The sequence below is a fragment of the Vipera ursinii genome (assembly GCF_947247035.1).
Source record: "Vipera ursinii genome assembly, chromosome: 7".
NCBI classification, from domain to species: domain Eukaryota; kingdom Metazoa; phylum Chordata; class Lepidosauria; order Squamata; family Viperidae; genus Vipera; species Vipera ursinii.
Window position 1 is genome coordinate 25,105,181 of NC_139521.1, and position 20,157 is coordinate 25,125,337.

Sequence of the window (20,157 nt, forward strand, 5' to 3'; positions counted from 1 at the left end):
CTTCATTGCTCGAGATTTTGCAGTGGCAACCACCTGACCGGCCAGGATCCCTCTCCCCAGCCAGCCAGCCACCCGCCCGATCTACTCCTTGCCTGGCCAGCTGGCTGGCACAAATCCTCACCGCTCTTCTCCCCCTCCACATTCTCTTCACTCAAGCGGCAGCAACAGCTTGGGTTTCTCAGCTCCATCTGAATGGAAGAAAGTGGAAGCGCAGCAGCAGGATTCCTCTCAAATAATAAGACCTGGATGCACTGCTTGCTTGTGTGCACTGGCCTTATTGAGAGCAATCCCACTGCTGCACCTCCGCTCTCTTCCACTCAGAGCCAAAAACCCAAGCTGCTGCTGCTCATAAAGTTTTTATCAGAAGGGAGGCCTGGGGGAAACTGGATTCTCCCTCTGTGAGCAAATGGGGCAGTTCAAAACAAAGCAAATTGCTTCATTTTCAAAGGCCACATAGGTGCACATAAACTTTTTATCGGGAGAGAGACCTTGAGGCAACTAGATACCCCATCTGTGAGCAAACGGGGCTGTTCAAAATGAAGCAAATTTGCTGTGTTTTCAAGCATTGCAATTGCACACAGAACTCCCCAAGTTCTCTGTTCAGATAAAAGGTGTATGGGAACCTTGGATATGCAGCTATTCGCTGCATTTTCAAGTGTTGCATTCATACACAGAAGGAGCTCCCCATCTCCCCAAGGTCTCGATTCAGATGAAAGGTGTTTGAGCAGCATCAGCAGTGGTTTGAGTTTCTCCACTCCATCTGAGTGGAAGGAAATGGAGCGAGCAATGCATCCATGTCTTCTTGAGAACAATCCCACTCTGCCCCTCCAATTTCTTCCTTAAGGACAAAGTGGAGAAACTCAAGTTGCTGCCACCACTTGAGTTGGGAGGATGGCAAGGAGAAGAGCGGTTAGGATTTGGGCTACCGGCCGGTCAGGCAAGGAGTAGGTCAGGAGGGCTGGGTGGCTGGTGGGGGAAGGGAGATCATGGCCACTCAGGTGGCTGCTGCCAGCAGCGTGGATGCAAGTGCATGGTGACTCACCCCATGATGCCTCCCCACTTAGTTGAAGGCTTTATTCCTGCCCTCAAATTAAGGTTGGTGCACATGACCAAGAAGTTTCCTCAGGCATTGGTTCCTGTGCCCGGCCAATTCCGAGTCCACACTTTGCCCCATAGGCAAGCAAACGAAGCAAACACCTCCCCTCACAGAATGGAAGCTTCTGGGAACCATGATCTCTTTTGAACTCACGTGATATTACAGCATCTAGGAGCTTCCATTGTCAACACAAAAAGCATTTCCAAGCCAACTCTACTCTCCCTCAAAGGGAAAGAAGCTGCAGCAGAGAAGAGACAGATTTTGCAAGGTAAGTGAAGTCAGTGTGGGAGGGGGAAGCATGAGGGAGGCCTTGGGGGTCAGGGAGGCCTTGGGGGCCTGTTCCATCACTAGGCCCTCCATGGCCTTCCCCACCCTGAGATACCTCATGTGCATTTAATGAGCCGTGCGCATCTTAATGAGCATTTAAAATTTCCTTTTAAAAGTCCACTTTTATTAAACATACTGTACAAAACTGTTTATTGCTATATGGTCCATCTCTCTGTTACTATTTATTCTTATATTCTTTTCCATATTTTTTCCATTTGTCTTGAGATATATTCATATGGCTATGATTTAATCAAAAGGACAGCACATTACAAAGTATAAGCTTTGAAAAATGTATCATTTTCACCACTTTTATTCTGCTACTGTACTTCAATACAATATACATTTTTTTCACCATTTGGTAGTCCTATAGGATAACATCCTAAACTGAAATATATTTTGAAACAATTTAATCAGGTTCTTTGTAACTGTATTTTTATTTCATTTTAATCATATTGTTGAATTACCATCTTGCAATTGCCTAGTTCTGTGGTGGTGAACCTATGGCATGCATGCCACAGGCGGCAGAGCCCTCTCTGTGGGCACACGCGCTGTCACCCCAGTCCTAGGCCTTCAGTCCCATCCATGAGCAACCTGTATCAAAATCTCCTTGGACAAGTGGCTTTTTAAGCTGGGTTTTATAAAACCTTCTCACTTTAGGCCTCCGCCTCTGTGTGCAAAAAAAAAAAATTCAATCAATCAATTTCAACTTCTTGCAGGGAAAAAAACATCTTGCAAAGTTGTAATTGATTGATTGAACTTTATTTTTAGTCCCACACAAGGGCGGAGGAAGTGACGCGTCAGAGCTGGGGAGCGGCGATAGCAGGGCACTCCATGTGAGGGGTGGAGCAGGGCCTGTGCATGGGGTGGAGAAGCAACATGGTGGCACTAGCATGGTGGTAGCCCAGTTGCTTCCCTCCCCTTGCCAGACACCTGCCAAACACCTTGCCAGACACCTGCCAAATCCACACAGGGTAAGGTTGCCATGCACACCCATGCCCGCTTCCCCCAAGTGTTTTTTTTACTAACATGCCTTTCAGCTGCATTCCGTTTCTCGGTTCGCTTCTTAGCCTTTGTTGCATGTTTGTGGGACTATCAGTAAAACAGTTCCATCAGACTTTCTAACTTCTTGAGGTCTCATGAAAAAAGGTCAATCAATCAATTCCAACTTTGTGATCTTTCACAAGAAGTTGGAATTGATTGATTGACTGTCATGGTTCCGATTAAAAAAACACATCAAAGTATTGCATGCTTATTTATTCTAAAAAGTGTTTTTTTTTACTAACATGCCTTTCAGCTGCATTCTGTTTCTCGGTTCGCTTCTTAGCCTTTGTTGCGTGTTTGTGGGACTATCAGTAAAAAAGTTCCATCAGACTTTCTAACTTCTTGAGGTCTCATGAAAAAAGGTCAATCAATCAATTCCAACTTCGTGATCTTTCACAAAAAGTTGGAATTGATTGATTGACTGTCATGGTTCCGATTAAAAAAACACATCAAAGTATTGCATGCTTATTTATTCTAAAAAGTCTATAATGAGGGACTTCCGGGTGGCAAGGCTCCGTTGCCGGCAGCCATTTAGGCTGTCAGCCCCGTCGCTCTGTAGAACTGCCGAAAACAGCGCCGATCAGCTGTTTTGGCAGCTCGGAAGCCCGCTCCTCGGGAGAAGAGGAGGGGGTGAGCGCCCAGGCAGGGGTAGAGCTCTCTCAGACCGCCAGAGTTGAAACTCTGGTGGTTGAAGGATTGAGCCCCCCCTAAACCTGAGTTTGCTCCGGATCTTGGGACGCCTCTGCTCCAGGGCTTTGGAGCAGAGCAGGACGCAGCAACCATCCCTGCCAGCGAGAGTGAACTTTGGATAACTTGGATGCAGGCAGAGCTGTACAGGAGAATCATGTCAGAGCAAGTATATGATCTTTAACTCAGTGGATTTTGTGGAGATTTTTAAAAAGTGAAAGTGCACAACAGAATTGAGTGGGTGAAAATGGCTGCCAAATCATCTAAAGTTCCTAGAAGCGCAGGGGCTTCCCCAGTGCAGCAATCCTCGTTACAGGCTTTAATACCCCCTCCCCCTGCACCTGCACCAGCTTTGACAGTAAAAGATTTGCAGGATGTTTTGCAAGAGGCTATGAAAAAGCAATCCCAACAATTAGTTCAACTTATGGATGAGAAGCTTACAGAACTTATGGATGAGAAGCTTACAGAAATGAGGGCAGTCATCTTACTTGCATTTCAAGGCATGGCCGTTTGCATTGAACGTTTGGACGAGAGAGTGGAAGAACTTAGTCAAAATAATATCAGATTAGATGCTAAAATGATGGAAGCTGAAACTGTGATGGATAAGATTGACAACGATTTAACCATGGTGCAGTACCATGAGATGGAGTTTGCTGTGAGAATTAGGGGCTTAAAAGAGGATTCTAAGGAAAATTTGAAAAAAGTAGTTTCAGAAGCCCTATTTGTTAAGGAAGAAGCAAAGGGCTTCTAATATAGATAGAATAGAGTATAAGGGTAAAGTAGTGTACCAGCAGAGTCTTATTAAAAAGACTTTTGCTGATTTTTATTCTAAGTTGTATGCTAGAGATAAGATTAGAGATGTAGATATAGATGATTATTTGATAAAAGCTAAGATTCCTGTTCTTACGCAAGAACAAAAAGAAGGGATGAATCAATTGATAACTGATGAAGAAATTCTTTTAGCAATCAAACAATTAAAAGTGGGTAAAGCCCCGGGTACTGACGGTTTGACTGCCGTGTATTATAAAAATTTACAGTTAGAAATGGTGAAACCTTTAAGGAAATTGTTTAAGACAATTCAAATGGGAGGAGGGATACCTCCATCTTGGAAGACTGCTTTTATTTCATTGATTCCGAAGGAAGATCAGGATGCTACTCAAGCTAAAAATTATAGGCCAATATCGCTTTTGAATACTGATTACAAGATATTTGCAAAAATTTTAGCTAATAGATTAATGAGGGTATTACAACAAGTGATTCATGGTGATCAAACTGGATTTATAAGTGGTAGACAAATGAAGAATAACGTGAGACATATTGTAGATTTATTGGAATTTTTGGAAAAAAACAATCAGATCCCCGCAGCTTTGATCTTTTTGGATGCTGAAAAAGCCTTTGATCAATTGGAGTGGCAATTTTTGATCAAAGTACTAGAGAAAATGGAATTTGGGGACAAATTTCTACAACCAATTAGGGCAATATATCAAAAGCAAACAGCCCGTATAATAGTGAATAATAGTTTGACTGAACTATGTAATATTGAAAAGGGCACAAGGCAGGGGTGCCCGTTGTCACCTCTATTATTTGTTTTAACATTGGAAATATTACTGATTAAAATACGTGATTCGGGAAAAATTAGGGGAATTCAAATAAGAGATCAGTATTATAGATTGGGCCTTAGTGAAGTGGGCCTTAGAAAAGCTGAGCAACAACAAAGCTAGTGGAGGTGACAGTATTCCTGCTGAGCTATTCAAAATCTTAAAAGACAGTGCAGTAAAAGTGCTACACTCAATTTGCCAGCAAATTTGGAAAACTCAACAGTGGCCACAGGACTGGAAAAGATCAGTTTACATTCCAATTCCAAAGAAAGGCAGTGCCAAAGAATGTTCAAACTATCGCACCATTGCACTCATTTCTCATGCTAGTAAAGTTCTGCTTAAAATTCTACAAGCTAGACTCCAGCAGTATGTGGATCGAGAACTACCAGAAGTACAGGCAGGATTTCGAAGAGGCAGAGGAACTAGAGATCAAATTGCTAACATACGCTGGATCATGGAGAAAGCTAGAGAGTTCCAGAAAAACATCTACTTCTGCTTCATTGACTATGCTAAAGCCTTTGATTGTGTGGATCATAACAAACTCTGGCAAGTCCTTAAAGAGATGGGCATACCAGACCATCTTATTTGTCTCTTGAGAAACCTATATGCGGGCCAAGAAGCAACAGTGAGAACTGGACACGGAACCACTGATTGGTTCAAAATTGGGAAAGGAGTCCGGCAAGGCTGTATACTGTCGCCTTGCCTATTTAACTTATATGCAGAGCACATCATGAGAAAGGCAGGGCTAGATGAATCAAAAGTTGGAATTAAGATTGCCAGGAGAAACATCAACAACCTAAGATATGCAGATGATACCACTCTAATGGCAGAAAGTGAAGAGGAACTAAAGAGCCTCTTGTTGCGAGTGAAGAAGGAGAGTGCAAAACTTGGGTTGAAACTAAACATTAAGAAAACCAAGATCATGGCATCCGGCCCTCTCAATTCCTGGCAAATAGATGGGGAAGAAATGGAGGTAGTGACAGATTTTATTTTCCTGGGCTCCAAGATCACTGCAGATGGGGACTGTAGCCAAGAAATTAAAAGACGCTTGCTCCTGGGGAGGAAAGCCATGGCAAATCTAGACAGCACACTAAAAAGCAGAGACATCACTCTGTCGACAAAAGTGCGTATAGTCAAGGCTATGGTCTTCCCAGTTGCAATGTATGGCAGTGAAAGCTGGACCATACGAAAGGCTGAGCGCCAAAGAATTGATGCCTTTGAACTATGGTGCTGGAGAAGACTCCTGCGAGTCCCTTGGACTGCAAGGCGATCAAACCGGTCAGTCCTAGAGGAGATCAACCCTGACTGCTCTTTAGAAGGCCAGATCCTGAAGCTAAAACTCAAATACTTTGGCCACCTAATGAGAAGGAAGGACTCATTGGAGAAGAGCCTAATGCTGGGAAAGGCTGAGGGCAAGAGAAGAAGGGGACGACAGAGAATGAGGTGGCTGGATGGAGTCACTGAAGCAGTAGGCGTGAGCTTAAATGGACTCCAGAAGATGGTAGAGGACAGGAAGGCCTGGAGGAACATTGTCCATAGGGTCGCGATGGGTCGGACACGACTTCGCAACTAACAACAAAATTATAGATTGAGGGCGTTTGCAGATGATTTGGTTGTTACAGTAACTCAGCTGGATTATTCAGCTGTAGAATTGATGGAGATAATAATGCTATATGGGAAAGTTTCTGGATTTAAGATCAACATACAAAAAACTAAAATATTGTCTAAAAATATGACAGTATCACAAAAGGCTGTTTTAGAAGAGCTAACGGGATTTGAAATAGTTAAAAAGATTAAATATTTGGGGATATATTTGTCAGCCTTAAATGTGAAGTTATATAAAAATAATTATGAAATGTTATGGGGAAAATACAAAAAGAATTAGATAGTTGGAAAAAATTACAATTATCCTTATTGGGAAGAATCGCAGCAGTGGAAATGAGTGTTTTGCCAAAATTTCTATTTTTATTTCAAATGATACCTATACTCAAAAAGGACTTAAATCTGGAGGAATGGCAAAAAGGAATTAATAAATTTGTCTGGGCGGGGAAAAAGCCATGAGTTAAATTTAAGATAATGCAAGATACGCGTGAAAGAGGTGGTCTTAAAATGCCTAATTTTAAATTATATTATGAGGCTGCTGCTTTGTCATGGATAAGTGACTGGTTTAATTTAACGCAAGGGAGATTATTAAATCTTGAGGGTCATGATTTGTTATTTGGTTGGCATGCATATTTATTGTATGATAAGAAGGTGGATAATGTGTTTAAGACACATATTTTAAGGTATGCTCTGTTGCGGGTTTGGAAAAAGTATAGACATAAGTTAAATTATAAGATACCCATTTGGGCAATACCTAAACGTGCAATAGAAAATATAAATGTGGGATTTAAACATGATGTGACTACATATAAGGAAATTTTAGGTTTAGAAAGGAATGTATGGAAATTAAAGTCATATAAACTTGGTTTCAGTTATGGGCAATTACAGGCTAGATGGAAAGAGGACCAGAAAGTTGGTTTTTCAATGATTGATGAAAATTTGGTAAAACAAATTAGAGATCAAGGTCAAGCACATATAAAAATGATATATTGAAATTGATTCAGAAACGGAACTTGTCAAAGACTGTATGATAAAGTGGGCTCAGAATTTTCAAGAAGTTATAACAATGGATACTTGGGAAAAGATCTGGGTTAGAAATGTAAAATTTACACAAGCCCAAAATTTAAGAGAGAATTTTTATAAAATGTTTTATAGGTGGCACCTAGACCCTAAAAAATTAGCAAGTATGTATCCGAATTGCCAGCCCAAATGTTGGAGGTGTGGTTGTGAGGATGCAACGTACTTTCATATATGGTGGACTTGTAAAAAAATTAAAGCTTTTTGGATTAAAATTTGGTGGAATATGCAAAAGATATTTAAGAAAAGGATAAAGTTTTCTCCGCAATTGTTTTTTTTTCGGGTATTATTACAGATACTACTGTTATAGATGTTAAGTTGATGTTGAATTTAATTATGGCAGCGAGACTTTTAGTAGCTCAATATTGGAAGAAGGAAGAACTGCCAACTATAGAAGAATGGACTTTAAAAGTTTCTAACTTGGCGGAAATGGCAAAGATTTCAGCATATTTGAAAGATCAATCACAACAGAGATACATTGTGGAATGGAGGAGATGAATTGAATATATTCAGAATAAATATGGGACTAAAAAGTTTCATTTAGCATTTGAATAAGTAGTGGATCTATATGATGTAATAATAATAATTATTTTATTAATTGACGATGGAGAGTTAAAGTGCGATAGAACTTAATGTTTTATTGTTGTTAGCATATTTTAGATTATGTTTGTCTGTATTTTTATACCCTGTAGCCCTACATGGCCTGGGTCCGGGATATTTGAGGGAACACTTGCTGCCGGCATCAAACGCCCTTCGCCCAGTGCGCTCCCACAGGGAGGGTCTGCTCAGGGTTCCGCCAGTGAGAGATTGCCGGCGGGTGACACCCAGGGATAGGGCCTTCTCAGTGGGAGCGCCTGCCCTCTGGAACCAGCTGCCGGTGGAGCTGAGGACTGCCCCCGACCTCCGATCATTCCGCCGGGGCCTGAAGACCTGGCTTTTTCAGCTCTCGGGCCCAGACTGAGGAAGAATTTTTAATTTGGGGTTTTTTAACTGACTACAGGGTTAATTTAATACTTTTTAATTTGTTCTTAATTTTTGTATTTTGGATTTTTAATTCCCTGTAAACCGCCCTGAGTCCTCAGGGAATAGGGCGGTATATAAATATAACTAAATAAAATAAATAAATTCAGCTCTGGGAAGTCGGGGAGGGGAGGGGAGGGAGGGGTTGGGAGAGGGGAGGGGGAGGAGGGGGGGCTTTTTTGTATTTAAAAATGTATTGTAAAACTTTTCAATTAAAAAAAAGTCTATAATGAGCAGAAACGGAACATCGGCACTTATGGATAGATGCCAGAATCTGAATTCTCCCCTTGACTCACCACATAATACTGTCATGGTTCCGATTAATGAGACAATTCAAACAACTTTCAAGCATTTTTTTTATCTAAGTCTATAATCATGAAATAAAACATCGGCACTCATGGATGGATGCCAGAATCTGAAATCTCCTCCCCTAAGCCCATCGTATCATACACTATTGCCACCCTTATTTACACGTCATTGGTTGCTTGGGCCCCCATTGCTTCTGGCCCCACCCTGTTTGCTGGGGGCCCCACTGCTGTTGTTGTGTCTCCATTTGCTGCTGGCCCCATCCTGGTTGTTGATTCAGCGACTGCCAGGGCCCCCATTGCTGCTGGCCCCACTGGTCCTGCTGTATGTTCAGGGGTTGCATGTTCTGGCCCTGCTGCTGCCAACCTTGCTGTTGTCCTCCCACCAGCTTCTGATCTCCAGGCTTCTGCACCACCCCCAGCTGTTGCAAGGCCTCTATTAGCTGTGGTAAGTTCAGAGGTTGTTGACCTTTCACTTGTGGGGTTCCCCAACCTCCCATTTCTGCAGAGGCCCCAGGCTGGGGTCCTCTGTGGGTCTGGAGGGCCTGGTAGGGGACTCCTGGGGCTAGTAGGCTGTCTTGTCTGCAGACAGGATTTTCCACTCACCCAAATTATCAGTGGCAGATGGTATGGCAGCTCTCCACCATTCTGCTTTTGGGGTCTCTGGTAGTGCAGTCTCAAGGCCTCCGTAGTCTCCACTGGAGTGGTTTCAGCCTGATGACCAGATAAGCTAACTTAGCTGCTGAGGGTTGGAGATCTGCTCAAACTCATCCTCCCACAGCAAGGTGTCTATTACTCCCTCTTCAGAAGTTTCACCAGCAGCCAGGCTTTCTCTTTCCATCATGAGGATTCTTCCCTGAATTTTTGCCAGCTTATCTCCCTGACTGGAGACAGCGTTGGAGGCTCAGGACTCCCCAGGAAGTTTGAAAAAAAGTAGATTCTGGCATGATGTCATGGTTCTGATTTTAAAAAACTCAACAAAGAGTACTGCATGATTATTTATTCTAAAAGGTTTATAATGAGCAAAAACGGAGCATCGGCACTCATGGATGGATGCCAGAATCTGAATTCTCCTGCCCTTGGCACACCACATCATACAGAATTTCCCTCCCTTATTTACACGTCATGAGTCACATTTACCAATTAATTTAACACACGAAGTTTCACTTCCCTTTTGAAGCGGCTATCCCTTATCTTGTCTTAACATCCGGTTGCATTTCACCCGGGCTTTTGTGATTCAAAACCAAACAGTTAAGGCAAAAGGCTGCCTCTTATATTGTCAGTACAAAAACATATCAATTTTTGCAGCATTGACATTGACCTGGCACCCGATGATAAATAAGTGGGGTTTGGTTTGCAGTTTGGGCACTTGGTCTCTAAAAGGTTTGCCATCACTGGCCTAGTTTATACAATGTGCATTTCAATTAATTTTATTCTATATAGTTCATTCAAATTATATTTTAGTGTATTTTATTTTAAACCACCCATAAAGTTTTGCTTACTTTTTAAAATAATTTTTTATTTAATTAGAATAAAAATGTTCTAGAATGTATGTATTAAATATAAATTTTGAATGATAAGAGTGAGAAAGATGATCTTCACAGGTACATGCAAGAATATTAGCTAGAAAAAAAAGCCCAGGATAAGATAACTTTCAGAAGCAGCTCAGGCTGACTAGAATATAAGAAGGGGCAGGAGGCAGAATGCAGAAGAGGCCTGTCCCTTTTTGCTTGAAGAATAGTGGTTGGCCTATGGCAGGATGCCATAGGAAGCATTGTATAATCTTATAAATGGTCACCCAGATGGCTCAAGGCAAGGCTTATTTCAAGAAAAAAAGTATTTTTTTTCCTAAAGAAAAGAAGAGAAAACATTAAGAATCTTCTTCATTGCATCCTATCTAAAGCATGTTCAAATGCTGGAAGTTAATTCAAATCATCCCCCTCCTTTATAGTGACTTCTTTTATAAATGGTTCATATTTTTAATGCTACTTACAGTTTACCAATGTAGAAAGTGGGTAGATGTAAGGGATAAGAGCAAGAGCCTGACATACTCTCCATTTTTTAATATAATGCTCCTCTAGGGAATCTTCCTGGATTTTATTGTCCAGATGCTAGATGAGAGAAATGCTTCATATGTTCTGGGTAATGTGATTATTTTATATGCTTAGGGTATTGAGATACTACCTCTTTTACTTATTTTTTGCTAAGTGAAGTGGGTGTTTTGTTGTTCTGTTGCAATCAAGCAGAGGATTAGGAGGAGCATCTTGCTTACTTGGAAGGCAGCCATAAAGCTAAGAAAAGAAACAGACCACATGCAAAAGGGGGACAAATGAACACAGAGGACTTGAAATGTTTTTGTTTCTAAAAACTGAAAAGGTGACCGTAATGTCCTTCATGATAAGCCAAGCATTTTCTTTAAAACTAAGAACTACTGTCATTTTATTGAGCTAATTTTTAAAGAAAAATGTTTCTCTTCTGCAATTCATTAATAACGAGCTATTATTATAAAAAAATGTTATAGTCAATTTGTCCTTTGTGTAAATAGGTGATAGAATATAGTAACTTCAAAGTATGTCTAAAACTACCACCAAGGGGGGGGGGGAACATGAAAGACAACATTATCAGTGTAAAATCAAACTTTGGAGTATGAGGTTTAACTTGATCCAGTTTGGGATGATAATTGCAGCAATTTTAAAAATATTTATAATGAAAATAAACTTGCATTAAATTATTCCATAGCTTTCCAAATATTTATTTACATTTATTAGATTTTTATCCTGCGATCATTACTATATATAACTAACTCAAGGTAGCCAACATACCTATTACTTCTTCCTTTTCTGTTCCCCACAACAACAAGAGATGGGTTGGGCAGAGAGAGAGAGACTGGCCCAAGGTTACCCAGTGGCTTTCATGCCTAAAGTGGGATTAGAATTCACAATTTCTGGTTTCTTGGCCAGCATCTTAACTATTACACAAGACTGGTTCTTGAATAGAAGATTAATATAATCAAATATTGATTTCAGTCTGTTCCAAATCCTGCCTTCGGTCTGTTCCAAATCCTGTTGTTTGTTTCCTCCCTTTTTTCTAATGCATTAAATTAGAACATGCAGTGAGGGATGAGAAATGTTATCATGTAGACAATTGCTACAGAAAGTCAACAGCTGCCAAGTCATGACAACAACAACAATAATAATGCTGACTCCTACAGACTGAGTGTCTTACCATACAAATATAAAACAACAAAACCAGTTAAGAACATACTACCCCACAGGCAGTTTGGATTAAAATAATCATAACAATAACAAACTTAACAGCGGTCCCACAAATCCATCAACCCCAGGCCTGGGACCAAAGCTTTAAATCCTTTTTGGAACCCCAGGAGAGAGGCTGGGTTTTTTTTGTATCTCTGGGGAGGGGTGGAGGGGGGCGGATACTGTTTCAGTGGGCAGAAGCTGCAGTTCAGAAGAGACGGACACAGAGCTGGGGTAAAGATGAGTTTATTCTGAACAGAACGAACTGGGGAAACAGGGAAGCCTGGCGTCTATTTGTACCTGCCCAGGTGGATGGCATCCAATCAGTTCAAACCTGGACTTCCTGCCAGTGCAGGTGACAATGGGTGTAGATCCTGGCTTCCCACCAGGCTGACCATGCCTGGGGCTGTCAACAGCTTAAGTCATTAGGCTTATCCTGAGTGAGCAGTCATGCCCGGAGCTGTCCAGCCCCTCTGCTGATCTGCACCATCAGCCTCCTGCTGTGCTGTCCTTTGTGTATGCTGGGAGGCATACACTGCACCCCTTCCCCCATAGTGAGGATGATCCTCTGTCGTTCCTTCTTAACTATATACAGCTTATTTACAATTTTTACATTTAACCCTCCAGATTTCTCCTCCCCCCAGGCTTAAGAGCGAACATAATCACTGAGGTAGCTGGGGGCTCTGTGTGTCCTGTTTGATCTTCTCAGGCTTGGCTCTGTAGTGGTTTCGGTTCTGCTTCTTGTTCCTTGGTCTGGTTGTGTTGGTCTGATTTGTGTGTGTGCATGTGTTTCTTTTTTTTTATTGAAAAGTTTTAACATACAATTTATCTTTAACAATCCCCCCTCGCCCTCCCTTCTCCCTCCCCCCCTACCTCTCCCCCCTCCCCCCCTCCCCCCCAACTTCCCAGAGCTAAATACAAGGTATATATAAAAAAACAATCATAAACAACCATATACTAACAACCATAAACTCTAGAATCCATCACTCTCTAGCTTATATAGGATAAGACAAACCTTAGTAATATTAAATATATATAGAAAAACTAAAATAGAAAAAGAAAAAAAGAAAGAAGACTTATTCAAATGCTACATGAAACTTCTTAACCCTATACTTGTTCTGGATAAACTCAATCCATTTTCTCCATTCCATAATATAACGTTCTTGCGAGTGATCTTTCAAATAAGCCGAAATCTTCGCCATCTCTGCCAGGTCGGAGACCTTTAAAGTCCACTCTTCTATGGTCGGCAGTTCCTCTTTCTTCCAATACTGACCTATCAAAAGTCTTGCTGCCGTAATTAAATTTAACATCAACTTAGTGTCCACAACCGTAGCATCCGTAATTATTCCCAACAAGAAGAGTTGCTGACAAAACTTTATCCTTTGCTTAAAAATCTTCTGCATATTCCACCAAATTTTTATCCAAAAAACCTTGATCTTTTTACAAGTCCACCATACATGAAAATATGTTGCATCTTCATCTCCACATCTCCAGCATTTTGGCTGATAGTTCGGATACATACTTGCAAGCTTTTTAGGATCTAAATGCCATCTATAAAACATTTTATAAAAGTTCTCTCTTAAGTTTTGAGCTTGTGTAAATTTTACGTTCTTCTCCTCCAGCTTTTTATCCATTATCTCAGCAAATTGTTGCAATTGCTTTTCCATAATCTCTTGCATCACATTCTGCAAATCTTTAACTGTAAGGGCTGATGCAAATACGAGTGCAGGGGGCAATAAGGCTTGCAACAAAGACTGCTGCACCAGAGCAGGAACTTTAGAAGATATAGCCGCCATTTTCACCCACTATTGTCTGCTACGCACTTCCACTTTCAAGCTCAGCAAAGTCCATTGAGTTAAAGATCAAAAGACCATTTTCACCTAAATCTCCTGTATCGCTCTGCCTGCGTCCTCGTTCTCCAAAGTTCTTTCTTGCTAGCAGGGATGGTTGCGGATGCCCTGTTCTGCTCCAAAAAGCCCGGAGCAGAAGCGCCTCGCAGTCCGAAGCAGGCCCAGGCTTCGGAGAGGCTCAATCCTTCAGCCGCCAAAACTTTAAGTTCTGGCGGCCCCGGAGAGCTGTACCCCTACCTGGGCGCTCGCCCCCTCCTCTTCTCCTGAGGAGGGGGCTTCCAAGCCACCGAAACAGCTGATCGGTGCTATTTTCGGCGGCTCTATGGAGCCATGGGGATGACAGCCTAAGAATGGCTGCCTCCAGCGACCCCTTGCCATCTGGAAGTCCTCTAATATGTGTTTCTTGTAGACAAATAACATCATTCTTAAATTGCTTTAAATATTGAAATACTTTCTTTCTCTTCTGTGGTGAATTTAAACCATTAACATTCCAGGTTAGAAGCTTTGTTGCCATCTTTCGTGACCTGAAGCTTTTGGAGCGCTTCTTCCAAAATCACCTGCACTCTGTTTGGTTGCGCTCCTCCCACTGCTTCACTGTAAGTAAGTTTTTGAGGTGCCGTCATAACTCTCTGCTGTTCTTGCTCTTGCTCTTGTCTCATTAGTCTAGCAGCAGCACGTGTCATTCTTTGGTCTCTAACCTCCGATGATACTGAAATTTGATCCACTCCTGTAACTTTCTGAAATTCTCCATCTTTCATCTGCGTAGCTCCTTCAGCACCTTGTGCATTCTTACTTTGTGATTGACGCTCTCCCTCACCATTCTTCTTTTTGGATTCCAAAAGTGGTATAGGGACTGCCTTTAAAACATTGGTATAAAAATCACATGCCTGTAACACTGTAAGAAGACGATGTCTCATGCCTGCATACATCACCACCATACCCACTGGAATCTCTCATCTGAACTGAATATCCTGTCTTCTTAATTCTTCTGCCAAAAAAGCAAACTCCTTTCTTCTTCTTAAAATCTTTGGAGGGATCTTTTTTTAAAAACAATACTTCTTGCTCTGCAATTGCAAATTTACTATTATAAAAAGCTTGAATGACCTCATTTCTAATTGCTCTCTTTGTAAAATAAACCACCACATCTCTAGGTAATTTCCTTTGTCTTGCAATCCATGAATTAACACGAAATATTTTGTCTATATCCACCATAATGTCTTCTGCTGAACGCCCCAAAACACCTTCCAGGGCTTCTGAAACTACTTTTTTCAAATTTTCCTTAGAATCCTCTTTTAAGCACCTAATTCTCACAGCAAACTCCATCTCATGGTATTGGACCATGGTTAAATCGTCGTCAATCTTATCCATCACAGTTTCAGCATCCGTCATTTTAGCATCTAATCTGATGTTATTTTGACTAAGTTCTTCTACTCTCTCGTCCAAGCGCTCAATGCAAACGGCCATGCCTTGAAATGCAAGTAAGATGTCTGCCCTCATTTCTGTTAGCTTCTCATCCCTAAGTTCTGTAAGCTTCTCATCCATAAGTTGAACTAATTGTTGGGATTGCTTTTTCATAGCCTCTTGCAAAACATCCTGCAGATCTTTTACTGTCAAAGCTGGTGCAGGTGCAGGGGGAGGGGGCATGAAAGCCTGTAACGAGGATTGCTGCACCGGGGAAGCCCCCGCACTTCTAGGAACTTTAGATGATTTGGCAGCCATTTTCACCCACTCAACTCTGTTACGCACTTTCACTTTTTAAAAATCTCCACAAAGTCCACTGAGTTAAAGATCATATACTTGCTCTGACATGATTCTCCTGTACAGCTCTGCCTGCATCCAAGTAATCCAAAGTTCACTCTCGCTGGCAGGGATGGTTGCTGCGTCCTGCTCTGCTCCAAAGCCCTGGAGCAGAGGCGTCCCGAAGTCCGGAGCAAACTCAGGCTGCGGGGGGGCTCAATCCTTCAACCACCAGAGTTTTAACTCTGGTGGTCTGGGAGAGCTCTACCCCTGCCTGGGCGCTCACCCCTCCTCTTCTCCAAGGAGTGGGCTTCCGAGCCGCCAAAACAGCTAATCGGCGCTGTTTTCGGCGGTTCCACATAAACAACAGGGCTGACAGCCTGAATGGCTGTCGGCGGCAGAGCCTTGCCACCTGGAAGTCCATTGTTTATAATCTTTTTATAAACCATGAGTATGGTATATCATCTATTGTTTCTTTTGCTTCTTTATATAGTCTCACTTGAATGATTTGGGATTTTTCAGTTCTGACCTTGATTGCATTAGTTTGACTAGCTTGTTCTTGAGCAGCCAAAATATAATAGTGATTAAAATAAAACATTAGCACTCATTAAACTTAGAATTTCTCTATACAGACCTGTCGTGTTTGTAAACTATTAGTGATTTATTTGTAGGGGATTTCCAAAAAAATCAGGCAGAACTGCCCGGATTGCATCTGATGATGAAATTCAGGGCACAAAAGATGCTGTTATCCAGGACCTGGAAAGAAAACTTCGCTTCAAGGAAGATCTCTTGAACAATGGCCAACCAGTAAGTAATTTGCAGCAATACTCTAAACAGTTTTCTTACTTTATATACGTTTGGAGAGAATTTAACTTTGCATTCATGTGGATTTCAATTTTATATGGTACTGTATTCTATTATAGTAGGAGAAGGAGGCAGATTTTCAAATAACAGAACTGAGTTGCAAGATCCTTTTGCAATTAGCAGCATAAAGTGGGGAAAAGGTTAATGAATACCAAGGAACATTTAAGTTTCAGGTCTATTCCTATTTTCTTAAAAGTGAAAGATTACTTCATGGGCTTTCAACAAAAATGCAATAAATATGTTTAACACCTATTGGAGACTGCAGGAGTCAGGCATGCCTGTTGTGTAAGGAAAAAAAACAGTAAATTATATAGCCAGGACATGGCTGGAATCCCTGCATGGTTCACTAGCCAGGACATGGCTGGAATCCCTGCATGATTCATAGGTCAGTACTATTGAGTGAGTTTCTAGGATCAATTCCAGCAATTAGAACTTCATGTTCTAAATTATAGCTGTAAATGTTGACTATAGTTAATTAATCATCTGAAAATTCATCTGAAATACTCATACTTGTTTTAGTTTATATCTTGTATTTTCAAAGTTCTATAAAGGGGAAATAAAACTTATGCTCCTTCCTGTCCTGCATGCCTCTTTTGGTGTCAATGCTTTTGCAAAATTAAGACACTGTCAGTAAAAATCTCTAAACAAGGGAATTGTTTCTATGGTATACTTGGATTAGTGCACATACTATATAAAGTAATATAGAATTATTATACTGGAGTTTTATATTTTGTCAGGATAGTTAATAGCTAAACAGCTTATGTAAAGATGGAATATGGATGATGCAATGATAGGATAATGCAATATTAGGAATGACTCAGCAGGGTCTGTGTCTGTGCCTTTAAGGGCTGAGTATAAAAGGGGAGTTTTTACTGAAGTTTTTTTTCTCTCATCCATATGACTGCTGTAATTGCTGTGTGTTGGAGTTTGCTGTTTCACCACATGTATGTATTTTGTTTCTAGTATATTTGTAGATATTGTAATATAAACCACCATTTAATTACAAACCACTGTTTACTGTATTTACTCCTGGGTTACCTCAGCGCAATAAGACTGTGCATGCTTAGACAGGTTATGGGCCCAGAGTGAGGAGAAACCAGTGAGAGTTTGACCCAGAGCCAAAGGAGTTGAGGCTTGTGGTTTGTTGTGGTTTAAAGAAGCAGACAACATGGCTTCCATCAATGTAATAGGAGGAGGTTTTGCAGTATCTCGTTTGAATGAGACAAACTACCTCTCCTGGAGTCTGAAAATGGAGATGTACCTGAGAAGGGAGAAGTTGTGGATGATAGTTACTGATCCACCTGCAGTCCTGGATGATGGGGACCACAGAAAGAATGAGAAAGCATTGGCCAGCATTATCCTGAGTTTGGAGGATAGCCAGCTGATACACGTGAGGGGTCTCCAGTCTGGTAAGGAGTGCTTGGAAGCTTTGTGCAGTGTGTACTTGAGAGAGACTGCAAGCAGCAATGTTATGCTGAGAAGAAAGCTATATAAAGCACAGCTGAAGCCAGGCGTTCTGTCCCAGACTACTTGAGTCCTTGTTAAACTCACAAGGAGAAACCCCTCTTCCAACAAGTAGCCTGGAACCACAGGAAAAACAAACCCCTTTTATTATTATTTACAGACCTGCAAAATGTCCAAAGGCAAAAGCAAACAAAACACAATTCAGTGAAACTTGATTCCTTCACAAACGAAAGATTGTCCAAAGGCAAACAAAACACAATTCAATGAAACTTTCCCTTCACAAATGGAAGATTGTCCAAAGGCAAAGGCAAACAAAACATGATTCAATGAAACTTGATTCCTTCACAAATGGTTGCCTTCAGCAACCAGCACCTCCCAGTAAATAAAAAACAGAGCTAAAACTCTCGCAGCTGGTGTTCAAGGTCACATGAATTTTATCTTATTTTCTGAATTGTCAGCCAAGTCTCTTTTCTTTAATAATAATAAATTGCAAATTCAGGTTTAGCCACAAGATGTCAATCTGCAGTTTAAGGTAATTTTTATTTACTGGGGGGGGGAAAACTGTAAAAGTTTTCAATTCAACTCATCACTACAGAAGACCAGGAACAGACCTTTTCTATGGAAGAAATGCAAAAACATATTTCCACTATATTGAAAATAACTTACCAAACTTGCCAAATTCTTCTTACAGCTGGTGATGAAATAAGAGCTTTTGGGAAAAAATCAGAAAGCATCTTAGATATGAAAACTCAAACTTTGACTATAATTAAAAATCTTATCTATACAGAATACAACAGAAAAAAATGAACAATTAAATATTATCACAGAAGACCTGACTGTCCAACAAGTACAAACAATACTTGGATGGGGGGAAAAAACCTGATGTCAACCCACGACCCTGAGATTAAGAGTCTCATGTGCTACTGACTGAGCTAGCCGGGCTTTCTCTTTCCATCCTGAGGATTCTTCTCTGAATATTTGCCAGCTTATCTCTCTTACCGGAGACAGCGGTGGGGGCTCAGGACTCACCTTTGAAAGAAAGTAGATCTGGCATGATGTCATGGTTCCAATTAATGAGACAGTCCAAACAAAATTCAGGCATTTTTTATCTAAAAAGTCTTAATAATGAAATGCAGCATCGGGACTCATAGATGGATGCCAGAATCTGAAATCTCCTCCCCTAAGCCCATCATATCATACACAATTCCCACCCTTGTTTACACGTCATTAATCACATTTTACAATTAGTTTTACATATGAAGTTTCACTTCCCTTTCTGTGCATGGCTATTTCTTATTTTCTCAAAATAGCCGTTTGACATTTCCCTCACTTCTGTGATTCAAAGCGAAGCAGTTTAAACAAAAGGCTCCCTCTTATATTGTCAGTGCAAAAACATGTCAATGTTTGCAGCATTGACACCTGCTATATAAATCAGAAGGAATTTGAAGATCAAGAAGAGAGGCAGATGGAAGGAAAGATGAATGGTTCAGGACAACTATGTCAAGAGGAGAGAATATAGAGACAATCTGGTGGTCCTGCCAGACCACTCAGCCTTTCAAGGGTGGTGACTGGATGGTCATCTCAATATGACATAATATATACAAGAATACAAGAATTCTTTAAGGACATGGAAGATGAACAGTTAAATTGAAATATTGAGTTGTGTATAGAGATAAGATAAAGGTGATACATACATACATACATACATACATACATACATACAGAGAGAGAGAGAGAGATGTAATGTAATTAACATGTTTTGATGTAGTGATAAGAATAAAAATTATAAGCTTAGATATGAGAAAGTGGACATAAGGAAGAATGCTGAAATGGGAGAAATTTTGGCTATTGAATCTATAATATTTGGAAATTATAATGAAAACAAGAATATATCGTATTACTAATCTGTTGATATAGAAATGAGATAGATAAGATATGTATCTGGAATATTAGATGGGGGAATTGTAACAAAGGGAATTGGGATCATTTAAAAATTTGGAAATGATAAATATTAAACGATTAATTTAAATACCAATGCAAAATTAAAGCTGGGAAAATTTATAAGGTTATTGATGGTCCAAAAGATGGAATGTCAAAATAAGTAAGACATATAAAATTATTAAGTAGCTGGTAGATAGAATAAGAAATTTAATTTAAACAAGAGACAATATGTATAAGGGAAAAAAGAGAGGAAATATTGGCTGTAATAGTTGGAGATTTGTATTAATATTTGTA

The 20,157-nt window shown here is 40.6% G+C and overlaps 1 protein-coding gene across 3 annotated transcripts in view; it reads left to right on the top strand.

Moving 5' to 3' along the window:
* The window catches only part of PALLD (palladin, cytoskeletal associated protein), a 487,514-nt gene that overhangs the window by 422,820 nt on the left and 44,537 nt on the right, over window positions 1–20,157 (top strand). For all 3 annotated transcript variants that reach the window (XM_083367271.1, XM_083367272.1, XM_083367273.1), the window contains one exon: window positions 16,266–16,401. In XM_083367271.1, coding sequence (XP_083223397.1) covers window positions 16,266–16,401 — 136 coding nt within the window. The remainder of the gene's footprint in view (window positions 1–16,265; window positions 16,402–20,157) is intronic.